The sequence below is a fragment of the Epinephelus lanceolatus genome, chromosome 5 (assembly GCF_041903045.1).
Source record: "Epinephelus lanceolatus isolate andai-2023 chromosome 5, ASM4190304v1, whole genome shotgun sequence".
Lineage (NCBI taxonomy): Eukaryota > Metazoa > Chordata > Actinopteri > Perciformes > Serranidae > Epinephelus > Epinephelus lanceolatus.
Genome location: NC_135738.1, coordinates 21,263,297 through 21,286,528, shown reverse-complemented (window position 1 = coordinate 21,286,528; position 23,232 = coordinate 21,263,297). Strand labels below are relative to the sequence as shown.

At 40.9% G+C, this 23,232-nt stretch overlaps 1 protein-coding gene and 1 long non-coding RNA gene across 2 annotated transcripts; one reads left to right on the top strand and one right to left on the bottom strand.

Annotated features, from left to right (window-relative positions):
• Window positions 1-12,615: 12,615 nt before the first annotated feature.
• Window positions 12,616-20,492, bottom strand: fbxl22 (F-box and leucine-rich repeat protein 22). The gene is made up of 2 exons (XM_033634377.2): window positions 19,908-20,492; window positions 12,616-14,926 (listed from the first exon to the last, which is right to left on the bottom strand). Exons 1-2 carry the CDS (start codon window positions 20,243-20,245, stop codon window positions 14,578-14,580), a joined length of 687 nt encoding a protein of 228 aa, XP_033490268.2. The 5' UTR covers window positions 20,246-20,492; the 3' UTR covers window positions 12,616-14,577.
• Window positions 20,024-22,654, top strand: LOC117261839 (uncharacterized). The gene is made up of 2 exons (XR_004502075.2): window positions 20,024-20,159; window positions 20,980-22,654. It is a non-coding gene; the product is annotated as an uncharacterized LOC117261839 (long non-coding RNA).
• The last annotated feature ends 578 nt before the right edge of the window (window positions 22,655-23,232 follow it).

Below are 23,232 nucleotides of genomic sequence, written 5' to 3'. Positions count from 1 at the left end.
CACTGTTCTTTACATTTTCAGTAATAAAGGCAAAATGCCACCAGTAATCTCAGTGGAAACAGTCTGCCTGTTGCATATTAGGTACAATAATAAGTACTCAGCTACTGACTCTGTACCACTGAAGACTACAAAGCTCACATTAGTCAAGAGTAAATACACAGTAGCATGCCATTAATTATCCATGGACTCAACTTTAACACAAACTGTCAGCGTGACTGACATTTGTTTATTGAACTTGGTGTTTTAAATTTACTCAGTGAGTAATACTATGCGAGAAAAACTCCTGAATGTTGACACCAAATGTCCGTGCAATTTCAGTCAAACCACAAGGAAAGTTTAAGTGCTTTATATTTAGATATTTTTCATGCATATTACTTCTTTTTCCACCGTGTCATCAGGGAGCAATTATTGAAATACAATAGGGTGCTACTGAATTTGGGGCATTTGCAAGTCCCCTTTTCAATCCATTGAGCTTCTGTAGGAAGGTATTCAGAAGAAAGAGCTCCTAGCTTTTCTTACAGCACCTGACCTGACCTGACCTTTGGCTTCGCCTTTTCAGTAGAATGTAACAAGACACAATGTGAAATGTGAGACCTGAGCCTGACCTGCCAGGGAACATTCACAGAGCGCCAGCTAAAATGTCACAGCTGAGCCACAAATCATGTAGGAAATCATGTGAATGAGGTCAGAGGTCCCGGAGTTCGCTATGAGGTGCGTCAAGTTCCTCCATTGTACAGTAAAGATGAGCTGTAGTGGAAGTAATTAAGTACATTCACTCAGGTACTGTGCTTAAGTACAATTCTGAGGTACTTTAACTCAGCATTACCATCTAATGCTGCTCTTTACTTCTTCCCCACTACATTTATCTGACAGCTATAATTAGTGTTCGCATATTACTGTCATCATATAAAACATGTGATAAGCTTGTTCATTGACAAAAATCTCCTCTTAAGTCATTTTTAGTGTGGAATTAAGTCAATAAAGTTGCATTTTCATTTTAAAATGTGAAAAAATATCTGCCAACGTAGTAGAAATATTTCCGCCTGTTTTCGGTGTCAATCAACCTCTTACAAGAATTTAATAAATCTACTTTTTCATGACTAGAGTGCTGCAACTTGCTTCATTATTTCTCATTTCAAAATTACAGACACTCATTTCTGGAACAACAAGTTGATTTAAATTAGGTTTGAAATATTCTTACTCCTCAAAATAAGGTTTCAGAAGTATAGCTTCATCAGATTGATGTTTTTGCAGGTTTAAACCGCTCAACACTTTATAAAGTATTTTATACGAGCTTTATCTCAACTATCGACAACAAAAATTCAACTCATATATTAATGTATCCCTGATAATAATCTTATGACACTATAAAACACTACAATAGGGCCCATTTGGCATGCTAAGTATTGTTACATTTGTTACTTTAGGTATAATTTTTCTGATAATACTGAACACAGAACTTCTGGTTATGCATTGTTATATTGTTAAGTAAAGGATCTGAATACTTCTTCCATCCCTGAAGACGACTAAATGATGATAATGATGATAATGTGTGATGATGTGGCTGAGCAGGGCTAAACCAAAGCTTGTTAGACTAAGCGAGATTCCATCAGTTCACGTCCAGGTTTAGAGGTCCGGACGTTAATCATGTCAGACAGGCAGGTTAATGTCACATTGATTCACATAGTTTTGGTTAGGACAGTTTCACAACTACGTCTACTTTTAAAACAACTTATTTAAAGGGATAGTTTGGATTCTTTTTAAGTGGGGCTGTATATCTGATCCATAGTCAGTGTTATTATGTACAGTAGATGGCTGTTGGTATGCTCCCAGTTTGGAGAGTTTAGAGAATGTATTTTAGCAAAGTAAAAAATTCAATATGAGTTTAAGTGTATGCTATATTTAGAATATTTTCACTGCTTTACCTTGCTGCCGTACAGCCCTTTCTGAGGGTGGAAAGAGAAGCCATTACCTATGCCCTTTTCAATGTAGTATTTCTACCTAATTAAAACACAAAAGTCGCTGGTTTTACTGCAGCTTACTGCATCGTTTATTTTGTTAATGAAATTTGTGTCACTTTGGTGAATCTGAACTAACCCTTCAAAACACCAAAGTCACACAATACCACAAACTAAGCCACTGAGGCAGTGGTAGACCAGCAACTCCTGTGTTCGGAGAGGTAAAATTAGATTTTGTTAAAGGAGTCTGTTGATTTTGAAGAGAGCACAAATAAGGGCTGTCTGTTTGCAACGTAAAGTGGCAAAAATATTCTAAATATAGCACACACTTAAACACATATTGATTTTTTTAGGTGGCTGCTGATCCTGTCCACAGCAGTACATTGCCTAGCTTAAGTGTTCCTGCCTGCTTCTCCGAAACTAGACATGCCATCCTCCATCTATTTAAGTTCATACACTGACTATTAAAAAGTACCTCATACAACCTGATTGCAAAAAGTCTGAATGATACCTTTAAGTCAACAATGTGTTAGATTTGGATTGCTGTTTTATCAGACCATCTTGTACTGAGGCAAGTGGAGGTGGTTGACCCTTGCCATACAACAATGAACGCACATGTTGAACGCTGACCTGTAATAGAACATATCAGAGACAGCGGACTTAAGTGGCAGATTAGCCCGATGCCGCTGCATTCACCACAGTTAGAAACCCATTACTGCTCTCTGTGTTTCTAGTCCTCTCCCTCCATGTTCCCACTGCAATTTGAGCGCTGACAACAAAAGAGTGAATGCATTATGAACTCAAGTTGAAAGCCTGTCATTATAAGTAGCGTGCTCATGTGCCCATGCTGTGACTCACGAGCGTGCTTCATTCAGCCTCCCACTCCTATCTGCACATGTCATCTGCTGCTCTGTCCTCCATCCATGCTAACGTCAGAGGAGGCTGGCTGTCCTCCTACATCTCCTGCAGAGTGCGACCAGTTGGATAGGAAGCCTGGTCCAAGTATGCAACCTCTCTGTGGGGCTGTGATCGACAGCAGACACGGAGGGCCCGCATACTGCCTGTCTAATTACCAGGCCACATGGGGGACAAGCAAAACAGCACACGGTGTACGATATCGGCTCAGTGTGCTTCTTCACATCCCGCACTGCGTTTGATTCTGTCCTTGCCTGAAGCCCGGCCAGGAAGCATCATCAGTGTCTTCACTGTCTCCCCCCTTAGAGCTCCTGTTACTCCCTCACATGCGCTCTGGCCGGCGCTCGGCAGTCTTTGTGGATGCTCTGATAGACAGAAACAGAAATAGCTCCACAAATAGACCCATCCTCTGGCTCACAGGGGAGCAGTAGCCCCACTTCTGTGTGCTCTTGCCTCCTATTTCGCGTGTGCCTCGGGCCAAAACAAGTTAGCTAAGAACCACAGGGAAATCAAATTTGGAATTATTAGATCATACCGAAAAGTATCGAGGGAGAAAGAGAAATGTGTGCATAAATACATATTGTTATGAAAATAGGTTGATTTCTGGAGCTTTCTGCTGTCTGTCAATAACACAGTGTGGAACAGTTTAATTTGGGTGGCTGTATTTACCTCATGTAACAAATTTCCAATAACTCGTGGGTCTCTTTTAATCTGCAGTAGGCTTTCATAAATTGAGAGACAAACTAGCTCCGAATATAGACAATGAGAGAATGAGTGCAGCCATTTATCACTCGATGCCATTAGCATGAAGATCAGATTACTGAAGGCCTCCCTTTACAATCAGACATGTTACATGATGCTTTCTGGGTGATAGAGAGGAAGCAGCCCTACAATAATAAGTGGTAACTGAGTCTGCATGAGAATAATTTGCATTGATTTTTCATTCATTTCACTCCTTCACCAGAAAATGATTTGAATTTCACGTGAGCACAGAGTGTACATTCAGCAAAGCTCACAATCTCGATGCGGTTTCACAGCGTGGGAAAGTGGGAGGTGAGAGACTGCTAACGACTGAGTCAAACCTCCGTCTGTGATGTGGCTCCTGTGCCTTTTTTTTTTCTCCTTTTTTTTTGTCTTGGCTGTCAACTTGTGACAGACACAAATATTGTCTCTTCCCTGGACTCCATGTGTCCTTGAGCCGGCCCTCTGCTTCCCCCTGCAAGGATGATGCTCTGAATCATCCGTCTTTACTGTGTCTACTTGTCGGCTGCGTGACCCATCTCATTTCAGCACCTTGCACAATATCAGTATGTGTGTGCAGGGAGGTCGACCAATCTGAAGGTTTAGGTAGTGAAACCGGCAGTGAATGACTTGATATTATTTTCTCAGTTTAGAATTTAATTCTTTAACATCTTGGATTCAAATCATACCAAGGATTATATATGTCTACATGTAGTTTAGACAGGCTCTCAATAATTCACAACTGAGGCCTCAAGCAAAAGACATACAAGTTGCTCCAGCTGGAAATATGGCGAATACAATATCCTAGGACAAGAGAGGGGATTGGAAGCTCTGCTACATGATCAAAATGGTTTCTCCATCTGTACACTGGGCCCCAAGGACAAACTCACACCTGCCAGGATCGCACGTACGAGTGTTGAAGGGCAGCATTTCTCATCAGACTCTGATAGAGAGTTCTGAACAGACGTGTCAGGTTCAGAGATGTTTAAATTCGTCACTTTATGCATCTGTTATCCAGATTAGATTTATAGACATGCCATGTTCATATGAGCACACTCAGATATCTTTCAGATAGAAATCCAGTGACATTTACACTGTGATATTCTGGGAAAAATTAACTTTTTAAAAAACTGGAGCTAGTTGGAGAAACTATTAAGATCTGTTACTCAAGTAAAATTAGCAATAGAACATTTAAAAATACTTAGTTACAGGTCAAAGCGCTGTGAATGTTACTTAAGTAAAAGTACGAGGGTGCGGTTTAGTTTAGTTTATTAGGATCCCCATTAGAGAACGCCTTGACATCAGCTTGACAGCTTATCTACACTTGATTCGTGCAATAATGTAAATTCTGCCACTCAACCTGTCTATTTATTATTATATCTTACTTTTATTTTTTACTGCTTACAATCAGTCACTCAGGTGCAATATCAGTATTGTTAAACTGTCCAATATACTTCCATCAGTCAATAATATAAAATCGGACATTTATTCTGTCTCTTTATTACTCTCTGATTCTTTTTGATGCTTCCCTGTTATATTTCTTTGTGTTTTTATACTGTTTGCTTGTTAAAGTGCTCTTGGGTTTGCATATGGCTTTGTATTTTATTTTGTTCTACTGATGCTTCCTGTTTGCACCATGCCTTTGCTGTTCTAATGTTGCAAATTTCCCAGCTGTGGGACAAATAGAGGACTTACTTATCTTATCTTATCTTATCTTATCCTATCCTGTCCTGTCCTTAGTTTTCCGTTTTTTTTAAAAAAAGGTGTGATTATTATATGTTATTTTCTACAAAAAAAAGCCATCTATTGATCACACTTTGCATTTCTCACTTGTGAGTCTACTGGCCTCTTGCTCAGGTGTTTACAATTACCTTGCACTTGCTGTGCTGAGGGTTACATCCTGATTACAACGTTGTTTGTGCCACTACATGTGGGTTGTAACCCAGTTTTATCTCAACATGTACAAGCATTATTTATGTTTTTGGTATTTCACTGTGAAAAAGCAACCTGGTTAAAGGCTGAATGAATGTCTTGGTCCTTTCTTTTATTGTTAACTTTTGTTTGACTCACCAAAGAGAACCTTCAGCACACTAGACTAGACTAGAAAAGACTTTTTCCTTTTTTGAAGACATAAATTTTAAAGTTTAATAACAAAAAGACTGCACCATGGACACTTTAGGGACACCATAATGAGCATAACTGTCCCCCTTGTTGTTGTTTATTTGCACATACAATTTTCACTTTGCACTAAATATGCTTACTTTAATCCATTGCTCACTTTTTATCCACTGCTCATTATTATTATTATTATTATTATTATTATTATTATTATTATTATTATTTATTGCTGTTTCTTGAATTTTTTTGTACTTTTTTTTGCATGCCTAGTTTTTTAAGTTTTTAAATTTTGAAATCTTTAATCTGACTCTTTCCCCTTGACTGCTGTAACACTGGAATTTCTCAATTGTGGGATCAATAAAGGTGTATCTTATCTTATCTTATCTTATCTTATCTTATCTTATCTTATATTCAATACACACATTCAAACATCACATTACAAACAAAAAATACACAAAAATTGGAAATCCTAAAGTATTATCTACAACACGTACTTAAAAAAATTAAGTAGGTAAAAGTTAGTACAAGAACCTATTAAGAAAAAAAAAATGCCCCCCCTAGGGAGATTATTTTATATTTCATATTATTTAATTATTACAGTTGCATTGGTGTCTGATTGAGTGGTGAAGGTTAATCTGATTCCAACTACCTTATATAGTCTTTGGTGGTTTAATCTGTAACTTTAATCTCTTTATGCAAAACCTTTATCTGCAGTGCAGCTATAGGTATCTGATAAATGTGGTCGAGTAAAAGGTAAAATATTTCCCACTGAAATGTAGAAAGGTAGAAGTATAATGTAGCATACACTTGAAAAATACTCAAGCAAAGTATAAGTTCAACTCAATTCAATTCAGTTTTATTCATAAAGCCATTATCACAATTCACAATTTGCCTCAGACGGCTCAACATACGACACCTTCCTCTAAATTGTATTTTTTTTACTTGAACACTTGAGCTCAAACTTGACCTCAACTCTGGAGTAACCTATTTACACAACTGCAAAGTGGCAGCAAAAAGGGATCATATGAAGCAGAAGTATTTTATATTTGATAAGTGGTTTTCCAAAATCCAATTTGAGTCTAGTCCCAGCATGGTTTTTGCATTCACACTGCACAGACACTTTGCCAGACATATCTGATCAGCTCAAGGTTTAAATGTGCTATGTGAATATTTGTGTGATACATGTGATAAAAGAGATAGGAGCTTAGGAATCTACAACCTTTTTATACGCTGTGTTTCATCAAAAAAGATAACACGTGCTCCCATCGTCTAGACTGCATTACTCATTCACAGTTTAGAGTTTTAAGGTCAAGACCTCTACCCCAGACCATTACGACATGAAGTTCTGCTTTGTAAAAAAGTAGCACAGTGACTGATTAGTTGCTTCAGCTAAATGACTCTGCATCTGATATCACAGCGAGGCTCAGGATGTAGTCAAAGAGATGGAGATCAGCAGAGCGTTTCCCTGAATCTGGCCCTGGACGGCCGCTTGGTCACGGACTCACAAACAAAGTACTCCAAAAACCATAAAACACAAACCCTCCCTCTGATACTTCCTCCCTTCTGCTGAAGCCTCGACACCCCTCCTCCCCTCCTCCCCTCCATGGGTGAGTAATCAGTGGGTGGATACTGGAAATGCCTCCCATGGCTGACCTTATAAGGCTGTCAGGAAACTGCTGATTTCAGGTTTCAGGGCTCAAATGGCTACCCTCTTCCCTTTCTTCCTCCATTGCTACAGTCCCCCTCCCTCCCTCTACTACTGCCAGCATCCTGTCTCTATCAGCTCGTATTTCACACAGGGGGAAAGGCCTGTGCTACTAGCTCCTCAAAGGCCTTCTTGCAGCGTGAATCCTTAAGATAACATGCTAGATGCTTTGCCTGCTGTCGCTCTGAAAGCATCTATATATTACATCTGCTCTCCCAACAGCAGGATGCACGCTATGTTTTATACTCCTTTTCCCCTAGTAACATAAACTCTTATTACATTTTATTAGAGGATACGTCCACAGCTTTTCAATACAGCCGTGGTTTACCATCATTTAAAGTTGTGCTATGTGAGTTGATGAATGGTAAAACCTCACTTATAATAAGCAGCAAACTTCTGCAGGTTCTCAATAAGCCTAAAAGCAGACTTAAGGACAATTGTTTAGACTATTTACAGACTATTTGGCTTTCTATCAGGTTTAGTAGTTTAGTAGCAAAACCATTTTGACCTACGGGCCATGTTAGGACTCTGAATTAGAGAGGTGGAGGCTGGGGTGGTGGAGGTAAATCTTTGCCAGCAACAGCGGTGTGTGGCAGCATTGATGTAGCAGGGATCAGTGAGTAGGAAGCCATATTCAAATGGACCGCCCTGTGTGGGAATGGGCTGTGATTGGTGTGTGACTGATTAGAAGCAATGATCCAATCAGCTGACTGTCAGCTGATTACAGCTGGGGTGTATAACTTCTGTGTCCTTCATGAACTAATACAAAGATACATTTGATGGATTACTTAAGGGGCTTACTGGGCACAGACCCAGGGGTCCAAAATGTCAGGGGACCCCCAGGCCTTCACTTGTCACCTTCACATGTCACTTAAATTAACATGTACCAGGAAGAGAGTCAAAATGATCAAAAGAAGACACAAAAAGACCACAAAGAGATTCAAAGTAACTGCCAAGAGATACAAAATAACTATGAAAACAGGCAAAACAGCCACAAGGAGACACAAAACCACCTCAATAACAAGCAAAATTACTTCAAAGCAACTACAAAAAGACACAAAACTACCTCAAAGAATCACAAAAGTCTGTGTTTTGCTCCCATGTAGGAGAGTTGGTGGAGCCTTTGCATATCTGTCTGCACAGGCCCATTGTCTCATAATCTACCCATGGATACAGCATGGTTTGTACATGTAAGAGTATGTCAGGCTGTACTGTTTCCTGTTTTTAAAAAGCAGATGTTTTTGCAAGTTCTGAAGACTGTAACTGATTCACTGAGAGTCTGCAGCAGAGAAAAGGTGAAGTTATTGTGGTCTTATGTATGATTCCAAATTATGGGTGAATATGTTTGAATAAATCTTGGGGATCACTACTGCATATGTGGAAAAGTTGTATGAGACCTTACAGTTGGGGCTCAAGACTAAAAACGAGAAGAACTGAGCTCAACACAGCTCTGTAGCCTGCTCCCCTTCTCTACTTAAGGCTAATGTCTTCAGGCTAACAACATTAGCCGCTACTAGCATGACACACCACAGCACTCAAGCTGCTGAGTTGCATCATGGGTAATATAACTTTGCAAATGGCTCCAGATAAATACAACAAATATGATATGCTACCTTCACCTGCTCGAAACATGTTTAAGTATAATACATTTTAAAATACAAATTAAACCAACAATTAATTATTAAAACGTAGACTAACTTTTTGTCTTCTGTGATCCACATTAAAATGTAATTATGCATGAGTCTTCTAAACTAAATGCAAAAAAATGCCACATCATTAACATCACAGGCTCTCATCGTGCCACATGGCGCCACTTGTGGGGAGCAGAGCGGCTAATTAAAATGATTAGAGAGTTAGGGAGAGTTTCCCTCAGCTGAAATTTTGTAATGAAATTTGTTATTCTAATGGAGCGAGGGTAACAAATTTAATCAATCCCTTAGAATTAGCCTTTTGCCCAATTTTCTGTCAGGAGAACTGAATTTAAATCTTGCGGTTTGTTAAGTTCAGATGTGTCCAGCCACGTGCCAGTTAGGGGCCCAGAGTGCACAGAGCTCCTTCTCTATTACTGAAGATGTGCAGTTGGTCAGAGATTTCGCTCCTGAATTACTGTGGTAGGTATTTACTCAAGTGTGACACAAACGTGCAGTTTTGCATTTTTTTTCTTTTCCTTAATACCAACTGAGCATGGTTTAAACAGCACAGCCTATCTGAGTATTGTTGCTGACCATGTCCATCCCTTTATGACCACAGTGTACCCATCTTCTGATGGCTACTTCCAGCAGGATAACGTCATAAAGCTCAAATCATTTTCAAACTGGTCTCTTGAACATGACAGTGAGTTCACTGTACTCCAATGGCCTCCACAGTCACCAGATCTCAATCCAATAGAGCACCTTTGGGATGTGGTGGAACGGGAGATTCACATCATGGATGTGCAGCCAACAAATCTGCAGCAACTGCGTGATGCTATCATGTCAATATGGACCAAAATCTCTGGGGAATGTTTCCAGCACCTTGTTGAATCTATGTCATCAAGAATTGAGGCAGTTCTGAAGGCAAAAGAAGGTCCAACCCCAAGGTTAGGTTTGTATTTACTATAATTTCAGTGCAAGGATACAGGTATTGTTTGTCATTTACTACAAGCATGGAGCCGTAAGGCAGATGGTGATGATAAGTCTGCACAGCTTTGATTGCAGTAAGTAATTGATCTTGTCATAATTTGTAATATTGTGTTTGAACATGTAACAAGTCATGTACGTAAGATAGGACATCAAGTTATATGAGTCACTTGTTGTACTGTAATCTTAAATAAACCTCATTCAAGTTGTTCCTACCTCATGTCAGTACATTGGGTCTACACAAAAGTTGAACTGGAACACAAGTCAAAACTGGGATATGTTGCAGAATAAATGGCTTAGCAGGATGTTAAAAGAGCTGCTAATAATGCTTTTGCATGTTTTTTACTTGTCATGGGGTATTTTTACATTTTAGTTTTGGTTCCTCTGCTTTAAAGATCTGACTACTTCAGAGACTTGAGCCTGTTGGGTGGATGATTCGGCAGAAGTATCGCTGGAAAGCACATCAGCAAACAAGTGGATGAAAAATTTAAACAATCCATGCTCTCTCTGGTGGAGTTACATAACAGAACACTAAAAGGGGAAAACCAGCAATGTGGCATCCTGCAGTTTTCCAACTGAAACACTCCTCAGGCAATCCAAACAAGTCTGTCTCTTTTTTCTTTTCTTTTCTCCTAACTCTTCTGAAGCGGGTCATAAAGATAAAATGTTTCATCTGGTTTCAACCAGAAATCTGCTGGCACAATATTCCACTTAAGCACTTTTAAAACATGAGCCGTCTCGCAGACTGTTCTCATAAAGGACGGATATAATTGCAAAGTGTGGTCTGTTTGAAGATGTAGTTAGGCCCAATCCCCCCGACCCCAGTCTGTTCCACCTCAGGCAGTGTTGCTTAAACAAGTTCGAGCCCCTTTGCAGTCCACGGTGGAGCCAGACGCGTGTGGGCGTCCATATTTGATCTTAGAGGATTTATATTAGACAAGCCCTCTCATGTAGTATCCTGTGTACAGCATGAAATATAACAAATGTGGCTGAGGATAGTAAAATAAAACTGACCAACACATGGCACAGTTTATGTGAATGTGCCGTATTGAAGAACAAAACATTTGCATTTCATGAAATGCTTGAGATCTGAATAGCAGATACAGTACACAATAATTTCAATATCAAATCACACACACAGAAAACAGTTGTTCAGCTCAGAGTGAGTCTTTCTCAGCTCAGAGTGAGTCTTTCTCATATTCAACATAGTAGCCGCTCTTTTCCGACACAAACCCCTTTTGTTTGTTACTTTTCCCTGGATTCCTTTAGAGTGAAGGCTGGACTTTGGTTAGTTTATTCGCAATTCAGATAAACCGAAGGAGCTGCATGAATGAGGAGTCATACAATGTTACTTATTGGCGAGGCTGCAGCTGCCTCAGATCGAATAGCTTGCACAGCAAAAGGCAGTGCATATAAGGACATGCATCTGGGAAACAGGTCTTTCCAGACTGTCATCTTTTCATGGACAAAAAATACCCCTAATGCAATAAAGCAGAGGAGTCACACTTTGATACAGCCATGTTGTTACATGTCTGGAGCTGAGTCCTGTTATTTCGCTGGAGTGCTGTAGAGCCGGATGTGCCTCGGGAGTCTCCCCACCTGGAACGCATAAATCTTAACAGTCCTGGCAAGCGCTTTGCTATTAAAGCATATTTCTTTATGGTAAATAATATGGTATTTGTTGTCGTCTCTCTAAACAGTGAGCCTCTGTCTGTCTGTGCAACAGCAGAGATATATTTATAAAGATGGTTTGGGGCTTTCTCTGTATATCAAAACAGCACAAGCTATACTATCCTCAACCGCCCTCGGGGGCTTTCTTTTATCGCCATTGTGTGTTGCATTAAAGGGATATTATGTGTCTCCAGATCATGAGGAGAACACTGCACACACATCTGCTTTGACTGTGTTCTGACTGTTGTCAAGTCAATATGCAAATCTGCGGTTTCACCGGAAAGATACAATTACTCCTGAATGTACTCTCAATGCTCATCTAATGACTTAAAAGCCAAATTACATTTTTGAAACTGATCCTGTAGCCAAAACCGCTCTTACTACATTTCTCAGCTCATACTGTTTCATGTAACCAAGAGCTCAACCTATTTACGGGTGCTGTGAGGGCCCACAGTAGGACTTCAAATACAAACTCTGTTCATTTTGTTTCAGTATGTATCACAGACCAGATCAATGGGACACAGTTTAGTCATGGGTGGATTATGACATAATGGACCCCTGGCCAGTGGCATAAGGAGTTACGATGGGCCCTAGTGCACGCCATTATGCAAATATACCCCCCCCCCAGAGTAAGAGGAGTCTTACAGAGGAGTAAGACACATGGACTTTGTAGTGGTTTTGCCTCTTTTTTTTTTTTTTTTGTTGTTGTTGCTTTATGTTTCTTTGTGGTCACATTGTGATAGTGATTTTGTGTCAGTTTGCAGTTTCTTTGCATGTCTGTGTGGTCTTTTTTTGTCCTTTGTAGTCATTTACAGTCTTGCTGATTGGTACGTGTTAATTTGAGTGACAGTTTGCAGGTGGAGCCCAGGAGGAACTCTGACTCTTTTCATCCATGAGTTTACCCATATATGTTTTAATGTTCCTGAATGCAGTCTATCCAAAGAACATTTCGCATGATGATGAAGAGAGAAAGTGGCTTTACTTGAAAACAGACTTTACAATCACAAGTGCTCAATACACACCGGCTAACACCTCAGTGGTCCTGCATAGAATCCTGATTATTTTTTAATTACAGTACCAAATAAACATTTTTTCTAATTATTATTTTAGCTGCTCATAAAAACCATTAGAGGGAATTACATTAAGCTTAATAGTGACCTAATTAACAAGAGTCATCATCATAAAGATTTGGTTTCACATTTAGAAAACCTTTATTGTCAGACACACAGAATAAAAAATATCTCTCACACATTCAATAGATAAGTTAAAAAAGCGACGACCAAAAAAACCCACACACACACTAAGTAAAAAAAAAAACACAGTCAATAAAAAAATATTGTGGTGTTTCAAAGGGAAACAGAACATTTGCTACATCCAGTATAAGAACAATATCTGAGTGCACATCCCAGTGGACGTGGAAAAAAAAGGCTTGTTCTTCATTAACTGTGTGAAAATCTGTGGTCATCCTTCAGAGATGCACTCAGAGGACAGGGAGCCCCCTGCAGCAGCAGCAGCAGCAGCAGCCTGCAATACATTTGTCACATGGCATTTACAGACAGACACACTCCCCTAATCAACCTACTTTCATATGTCTCACAGTCTTATATAACATGTTTCCAATAACAGGCACAAGGCCATGTTGCCCCAGGAGAACCCTTCCTCCCAGTTCTGACATGTCTTATCATAACAGAGACAGAGCACACAGAGCAACCACGCGCCTTTTGTTCTTTTGTACTGTGTAGGTGTGCGTAACTCCTCTGGGGGAGGTGTGGAATATTTTAATCAAACTCTCAAAGGCTATTAAAAGAATAGTTTGACATTTTGGGAAATATGCTTGTTCGCTTTCTTGTCCAGTGTTAGATGAGAGTGATAGCCTACCAATCTCGTATCTGAATCATAGACTGTATATAAAGATAGACAATGCATCTTCACTTTCATCCACTGTACAAATATGAAGCCAAAATATCCTGGGAGGCAGGAGGCATCCTGATCAGATGCCCGAACCACCTCAACTAACCCCTTTCAACAGGAAGGAGCAGCAGCTCTACTTCAAGCTCCTTCCGGATGTCCGGGCTCCTTACCCTATCTCTAAGGCTGAGCCCAGGCAGCTCACGGAGGAAACTCATTACAGCTGCTTGTATCCGCAACTTCATTCTTTCGGACATTACCTTGAGCTAGTAACCATAGGTGAGGGTTGGGATGTAGATGGACCAGTAAATCGAAAGCTTTGCCTTATCACTCAGCTCTCTCTTCACCACGATGGTCTAGCGCAGCGACGCTCCATTCTACCCTCACTCATGAACATGACCCCAATAAAACACTTGAACTCCATGCTTGGGGCAGTAACTCACTCCAAACCCTGAGAGCGCCTGGTCAAGACGTCCATCTAGTTAGCCTGGCTGGTCAGTATGTAGCTGGAGCCAGCAGCTGGTTAGCATAGCTTAGCATAAAAACTGGAAACAGAGGGAAACAGCTAGCCTGGCTTTAGCTTCATATTTACTGTAGGTGTGATTTTGGTATTGACTGTCTCATCTAACTCTCAACAAGAAAGTTATAAGCATATTTCCAAAATGACAAACTATTCCTTTAGTTGTAGTTGCACCATCTCGATTAAGAATTCAGGATAAGGCCACTTGTCGATACATTATAAGACTTCATTGTAAATGTGTCTGGAATTCTTCCTGGTTAGGATAACATGGAAAGGTATTTGTAGGGAAGACTCGTATTTAATATGTCTGTAATAAAGTATAAAAAGGATGAAAAAACACTTCTGTTAAATACAGATACCAATCCGCCCCAGCACTCAAGTTTTTAAAAGTCCAAAAGTTTAGGAACTAATCCAGCATTTCCATCAGGAGACCTGCAGGAGTTTCTTCAGCGTCATCCTGACTGACACCCTCTCCTCAGGCTTGCTGTCTGGGATCATATCAGCGCTCCTCTCTGCACTCAGCCGGATGTGCGGCCTCTTCTCCCTGACAGCCCGCAGCCCTGCCTGAGTGATGTTCCTGCAGAAGTCCACCTTTACCTCTTCCAGACTGTCTCCATGAGCTGCCATGCCCTCCAGGCTGCAGTCGGTGATACGGACGCAGTTCTCCAGGTGGAGGCGGCGCAGCTTACTGCAGCTCTGTAGCACGGAGGTCACATCCTGGTCAGTGATGTGTCCGCAGCCAGACAGGGCCAGGCAGAGCAGGTTGGGACACCTGTAGCGCAGACAGCAGACGGTTACATCACTACAGGTTTTCACAAACGTGATGGAGGACAACCAGTGCAGGACCTGTTCTGTGTCATTTTTACTCATCATGCCTTAGGGTGTATTACAATACAGGGAGGGATTAGTTTGTTTGGAGATGGACTAGTCTTAAGTAAGCTTTACTGTTTGGCGTGTGTGCTCATATTCAGATGAATGCTCTCCAGGTCTTGTGAATAGAATCAGATAACAGAGGAGAACATAGAGATTGGGGGCCTGATGTGAGCCGTGCGTGAATGAGATGTAAACAACACCACTGAGAGGCAGCAACATGATCTGTTTAACGATAAAGCGGTTTAATACCTAGACCAAGCTATCTTCTCTTCACACACTGTCCCATGTGGGCATGTGTTTCCGTCCTCTAAAAAAGCTTTTGTGAACAAATGGAGTATGGGGAACAATTACAGGATGTGTGATGAATTATAGCATGACAAAAATGCTTTTTCCCATGCTTTATTCTACAGGATTCATTTTAAAGAAATCAATGCGAATTGTTTGCTGTGAAATGCATGTGTTCACTGCGTGTTTCCACCCAGTATCAGGAGTGCACTGCAACCTACTGGCAGGCCAGCAGCACAGAGCTGGCAACACAGACACTCTGATGGCAGCGGAGCGAGGATGTCATTCACGTTCACTGATGCAGATTACATAAAGACTTACATAATCTTACCACTTTACCACATGTGAGCCAAACATATTCCAGTTGCCTGCAAGTGTTAAGGGTGCTGCCCCAGTAACCTCTGAACATGGGGTAGCACAGTCAATCCACGTGCCCCGCTGCATTGCTACGTGCGGCCGATGTGGGGCTTTATTATCAGCGGATGTGGCAATATTGACATTAACTAATAAAAGAAAAGAAAAAAAGAGGAGGTGGGACAGTGGAAGCACAGCAGCTCAAAGCCAGCAGCATTTAGAGACTCAGCAGTCTCCAGTGACTACAGCTGGTGTGTAAGTGAATGGAGGTAAACATGACAGGAATAAAAACTTCATCAACCTTTGTTACATAATCCACCCTCTCACGGCACTTCCCCTCGCTTTGTGCAGATATTTTTGTGCTGTTATTTTCCCTAGCAAAGCGTATAACTATCCGCATGCCACCTTGTCTTAATCAGTCCTCATCGGATTCCTCACTTCTCACTCACAAATACACACATGCCTCCACGCAGACGTAGTCATGTTTTAGGCACATTAAGGAGCTGGCTCAGAGCGCTTCATGTGGTGGTGAACACACCCTGATGATGGCTTTCTCTATTTTCCCTGTCTGCTGACATTTTTCTTTTCATTTGCAAAACTGTTTTCTATCAGCATTTCCCAACTTCCTTGAATGACAAGAATGCAGATTAAATAATAAGTTCCACAGTTGACACAAAATCAAATCAAACCAGTGCACGCTGGAAATCAGAGAACAAAACCACCTCTATTTAGAAAAAAAAAAGGACCGCAGTATGTGGAAGGAATTTCTTATCGGGCCTGTTTATTGTTTTGCAAGATATTAATGGTTTTGCCCTACAGCAGGTTTATTCCACTGATGTCTTCTGTGTTCTTTGCGTCTGGTTCAGCTGCAGCTCTTTGAAATGTGAAATGAAAATCACAATGTGGCATTTACAACACAGGGATAATGCTGTGTACTGTTTACTGCAACATGGAGGGGAAAAGCAAGTGACATCATCCAATTTGTCTTCAGGTTATTCATCATGCTTGTCACACCATTCTGCGCACATGTCTATCTATCTATCTATCTATCTATCTATCTATCTATCTATCTATCTATCTATCTATCCATTACAAAATGTCTGCAGTTTTTCCATGATGCTGTTCGCATTAAAGCAAACGGCACTGAGGGCAGTCTGGTCTGAGCTGAGCACAAGCAGAACACCGCACAGCTAACCTGTAATCATCTCTCTAATGACCTGTTTGGTTCCCTAACGGTTATTTTGTCCAGTCAAATTATCTGGTGGACTCTAAAAGGAACATACATTTAACATTCAGCTGCTTTTGGTCTCTCGAGTTGAGAGGCTGAACAGATTTGGGACATCTTTCACAGTCTATATTCAGACATGAATATTATTTAAAAGCAGCTGTGACTGTACTTTGTAAGCAGAAGTCATAACTTAAATAGCATCTTAAAAGATATTCAATTGGTGTATAGGAAATTTGGGAAAGAAACTACTCAGATATATCTAGCCATAAATGCCCCATGCCAAAGTTTCTTGTGCCACCCACACTACATGGCATGCTGAGCATGTTAATTCATGTTGTGTAACTCAAAAACTGTGACCTAAAGATAATCAAAATCAGATAAATGAGTTCCTGATCGCTGATTTAACATAATCTGGAATCAGAGGGGCATTATACTGTAAACCCACAGTAATGCTGTGTTTTATAGTTTTTTTTTTCCCATGAAGATAAAAAAAGACACGAGCTTGGCGTCAGAGTTTGCGTGGAGTCTTATCCAGGAAGAGGCAGGCAGAGACAGACGCACATGTTCATTCCTCTGACAGCAACAAAGAGCCAATTGTAGGCTCCACCTGCCTGCGTAAACCTCCAGTCTGCAGCTGACTGGGAGGGTCTGCGGCTAAATCACTCTTTATCACCCCCACAGCTCCTCTGTGTCCCCTCCTCCCACTTTGTCACGTGCACTTGCTCTCTACTCCCTTAGACAATTTGGGAGGGTTTATCAGTATGCAATGAGTGTGCCTTAAGGGCGTTGAGATACAGCACCCAGACAAAGTAGGTGGTTCTAGTTTTGACTGGTCTCGCAGCTCTCAGCTCTTTGCATCTCAAATTTCACAATACAGGAAATCCTCACAGGGTCATACACTGAGCCAATGAGCCAGCCCCTCTTCCCTGCTCTCGTCCCAGCCAGCTGCGGTGGCCAGGCTCCCTCACATCAACGGTTATTACTGGCTGCCTTGAAGAAATTATCCAGAGACCTCATTACGCCTCTCCTGCATGCAGCCAGCCACGCACACAAGGCCGGGCGCCAGCAGAGCTACGTTTCAGTGACCTATCAAATCCAACTGTCACATCATTCAATAAATATAATTTGATATCTGACCACAGTTATGTTAGTTAATAGAATCAGTCTTATGTCCCACAGATGTGTCACTTTTCTGTCTTTATAGCCAGCTCTGGATATGCCATCTGTTTCTAATGATTTTCTTCCCCTGCTGCCTACAGCTATACATGGCAGTTTCAGGAAGACATGTGCCTCTAAATGAAAACAATTTTGTTCCCCGTGGTGGGTGGGAACGACCCTGAAAACCCGGAAATTGTGTCATCAACCTCAAGACGCATCTGACCAAAACAAAACAAATGTCAAGATAAAAATGTTGCTGTGAAACACAAAACTCTGAAACCTCAGGCTCCTGTGAAACGCAGGGGTGGACAAAATAACAGGAACACCTTGAAACATAATGTATCCAAAATAATGATTACAAATACTCATGTTCAGTTTTGATTCAGGAGGGGTTGCTAATTCAGCTCATGGTCATATTTGAGGCTGGGGTTTGTACTGTGGTCCAGTGATAGGGGAAGTATTCAGATCATTTACTTGACTAAATGTAGCACCAGTGTAGGGGAGTAACTAGTTACATGTAATTAAATGACAACATAAATGTAATCAATCAAAAATATGTCATTTAATTACAGTTACTAATCAACATATTGGTCATTACAAAGGGGTTACATCTGAGTATATTCCTTTTGGTACAAAGTTTGTTATAAAATAGTTGTAAAATATAACATTCATTCTGTTGCTTTGTATCTTATAGCCATGCAGGATTACTTTCCTTGGACACAGCCTATTTCTCCAGCTGGCATTCTAATGTTTATTCACTGTTGAATCAACATCATACACCATGGTTGAATCACTGCTGAATTATGTTCTGGTTTTGAGAGATTAATCAACGTTGATTTTGCAATGTCAGTGTTGTTTCATAAACTTTAAACGTTGTTTCAAGATTGAAACAGATCTTTCTGAAATTTCAATGCTGATTTATGGGAGTTTTATTAACCTTTTTACAACCATCAGAATTAAATATTGTTTTAATGTTGAAACGACGACTGGCATAATTTCAACCACATTTCAGTGTTAAAGGTCAGTCGTGTGCCTATTTTCAACTTTGTTAGAGAAGTAATCAAATGTAGTAAGTTGCATTACTTTGACTGAGTAATTCAAATAGTGTAACTCAGAAACTGTAACCTATTACATTTCATAAGTAACCGTCCCAATACTTCCACACTTTGAAAATACTTAACTTGTAGAAAAAGTCCTGCATTCAAAACTTAAATAACTTAAAGTGTTACCAGTTAAATGTACTTAAAGTATTAAAAGTACTCATGCTGAGATATTGTTCGTGCTGTCCTGTGAGAACCACAGACCTGTAAAAATTAAACCCAGTGAGCTCAGTGTTGTGATGATGCATTTTCCAACTAATCCTAAGGGTTTTTTTTATGGTTTACTCATCTTAAGAAGCAGGAGGATTGTCTCAACCAGTTAAGGAACACTTAATCCTTTTATTTATCAGAACATTTCAAAGTCACCAAATTTGGAGATATGGCTTGCACTGGGCAGGAAGCATATGTGAAAGTGTCATCTGAATGATAGCTAAAGCTGTCTGAGAAATATTGTGCCTATTTTTTGGGACTTTAAGTAACTTTTGTTCTGTTTTGTTAGGATCATTAAACTTATTAAGCACTCAAAAAGTTATTTAAATACAGACAGGTAAATCCCCCTTTGGGTGAATTTGTCCCAAGCAGACACTGTTCTGTTTAAGGGGCCACAAGCCAACAAGCCACAGCTTTAGATCATATTACAACAGGCCTATGCTGTAAAGTAGACACCTTGTGTTGTGTTGTTAACCCTTTGTTGGTCTATTTCATAACAAAATACATGACAAAGCAGGAGGGCAGAGCCACACACAAACACTCACTTATGGCAGACATGGGCCAGGAAGGTGCTGACCAGGCTCTCATGTTTACTGCAGATGTCCTTCTGAAACGCGCTCTTCAGCCACTCCTCAATGTTGCACACCTGCAGGACCCTGCTGGAGTACCAGCGCACTGCCAGGTAGCGCAGCGAGGGGCCCAGCACAAAGTTGTCCCTCGTCAGCTCACACGGGGAGTCGAAGTGGAGCAGAGTCCAGAGGTGGGGGTCCAGGAAGGCCTCCCGTAGCAGGTGACAGGTAAGGGACAAACTCCTCCGACTGTCCTTGTCTAGGAAGGAGAAAAGGTGGAGGAGACACTCGCGGTTGAGCTGGGTGAGGTGCATGGTGAGCCGTCCCAAGACAGAAAGACAGGCCTCGTCCCTGCGGCTGCTGCAGGCCTGCTGGTAAGCAGCAACAATGCGCCTGCAGCGAGTATTGTGTGGCCCAGATACATGATGCCTCCTCAGGCACACGCTGCAGGCCTGCACATATAAGGCCGTGGAGCGCAGGCTATTTTGGGAAGACAACTGGCGGCACGGTCAAAGATGGAAGTGTTTGAGCCATACGCTCCCTTTCCATCTGTCATATCTCTCAACAGGCGGCAGGCGCTGGACTGAGCCAGATGTTTACACTGGCCTGGCCTAGTTCTCAGATACAGATAAACACTGAGTGTGGCACGAAAAAGGAGGAACACCTCCAGAATGCATTGCTATATAACAGCCCTGCAATGATGATCTGACCTTCACTGTGCAGAGTGATGTATGTGCAGTTTGACACTAGGTGACTGTTTTCACATGAGTTATTTTTCAATCTAAAAATGTGTCTGGGCTTGGTGTGTATTTCAAGTTGTGTGTGTTCAGGAAGATGATACTTTTCATGCTCAGGCTGTACATTTTCTTTCTCACCGTGCTATTCACTCCTTGCACACATGCAAACTCACTCTCTCTAGGTGTCATTGTCCATGGCTGACAAATGAGTCATCAGATGATTCACAATCAACCAGTAGCACAACGACACACCTCTGTCAGCCTGTCATCTTACTGCTCCACATTGTAAATATGGTTCTCTTTTGCTGTAGTTGTGCACACCCTCCACCTCCCCATCACCACTTAGTCTTCATGGATTCATCATCCTCATCCACCTCATCAGCCATCAGTCTCAGAGTCATCAGCCACCAACTCCACCAGTGTCTGGACTCCATGGGGCTGGGTGTTTATCTTGCTGCAGCTCAGACGTCCCTCGATCACATAATGTCTCCCAAAGGCGCCAAAGGCTTCTGTTAAATCTTAATCAGCACAAATCATCTGTTAATCTGTACACTCATATTCTGTATTGAATAATATCGTTACTTCATTCTTTTGTCTCTCCTGATTGAAATACATTTGCTGTATGACCACTTCCTCCCTGACCTTTTCTGGCAAATTTCATTTTTTGATCCATGTGTATATTTGGATTAGTAATGATACTGATGAAATTCCAATTACTTAGCTTGTATTAGATTAAAGAGCAGTCTCTTAGGTAAAATGTACGGCATTTCGTTTTTGCTCATTTCAAACCACCATGCTTCTACAGCTAGCTAAACACTGGCTGACAGGGGCGGAGATGGTTGTTAACACCTTTTTAAAAAGTGTTAAAACCAACCCCAGTGACAACAAAACACATTTTACCTGTCTATTCTAATCCTTTTTTTTAGCACGTGGGAAGAGTTGGTGAAAAAAACAGGCACACACACTACAGTCTTCATCAGATGAGGTGAGGCAGAGAAAGACAGCGAGGTCTGTCCCCAAATAATACTCTATCTGCCATGTGACACTGAGCAGATCCTGCAAAAAATGGTAAAACCACAGAGAAGGAACCAGAGTTCACATGGAATTGGGCGGTAGACGTCAGATTAGAAAACAGCTTTTGGACGGCACAGGAAAAACGAAACTTGCAAGACAATATGTTGTGATGGTAATGTTGTCTTGTTTACAAAGAATGAAATAAAAAAAGTATTTCATGTCTATTACTTTATGTTATTATTCTACTTGTTCCCAGTAATGGTTGTTTTCTTCTTGTGTGAGGAAGCTACATAACATTTGGTTGTAAATTCAGTTGCGGAGGTTCGCAAAAAGTTAAAATGGCAACTAGGTCCCACTCGGAAGTTGTCGAAAACCAGCACTTAGTCAGTGACTTCTGGTGTCAGACACAGACGAAAAAAGCAATCCTTTAACATCAACATCATACGCGGCTGGTCGCCATTGCTGTTAAGGGTCAGGCGGAAACGCGGCAGGGCAACAGCAAAGTTGAGGTGGCAAAAAGTCAGAGTAGGGTAGTTGGGAGGATTCCAACAACTACTAACTGTCACCCAGGAGACTGGTGTTCGCTTCCTGTTTGAATATAAAGCCAAACTTAGTTCTTTTTTCCTAAACCCACCACGTGCATGTTGACTAAACCATGTGTTTGTCGTTGAAGGAAAAAAATGCCAATTCATGGTGTTATACTGACGTAGTACATTTGTTTTGATAGAGACGGTATGAGGAAGAAGCTGTACATGCCCTGTGAAAACAGATGTGTATTTTGAAAACAATGAATGTAACAGGCAGAACTTGACACGGAACATCAACAACACGTCATATCAGCATATCAACCTTGCACGTCATATCTCGACGTGGAAAGTCCATGACCAAACGTCAATATGAGACGAGGTCGGAGTGAGAATGTGTTAAAAATAGGCCTCACCTAATATCACTAAAATGATAACTGGTTTGCTGTCTGCTGTGTATATGTGTGTTTTTTTGTAATTGTGTATTTTTGTATTACTTCTTCACTCTTATTGTTACAATTTACCTCAGTAGTGGGGCAGCTTGTAACAATGGAACTTCTTGTATTTGACATCAATTAATAAATTCTGTGATCTAGTTGGAAAAATTGGAAACATTGATATTTGTAGTAGACAAATAAAGGTACGTTGTGTCAAAATTTGGGAGCTCTAACACAAAAATTCAGTGAATTATAGGTGCTGAGACAAAAAGTATTACAACCATACCTGGTCTCCCCTACTAATATGTGTCCGCTTCATATAGGGAGCAAAACTATGAGGGTGAAACTGAAATATAACACAGTCCACTACAACAGAAACTTCAATGAGTTGAGTTTTCCTCGCTGCACAGCATCAACCATTAACATACAGTATAACCTGTTGAACCTGTTGTACTGGGCTAAATGACATATTAACCATATAACAATTATCCACTTTAAGTACCCTGACAGGTAATTAGAGAGTCTAATAATTTAATAACCTAAACCTGGCAAAGCCTTCGCATGAGTAAAAGTCACAAGCACAAACAGT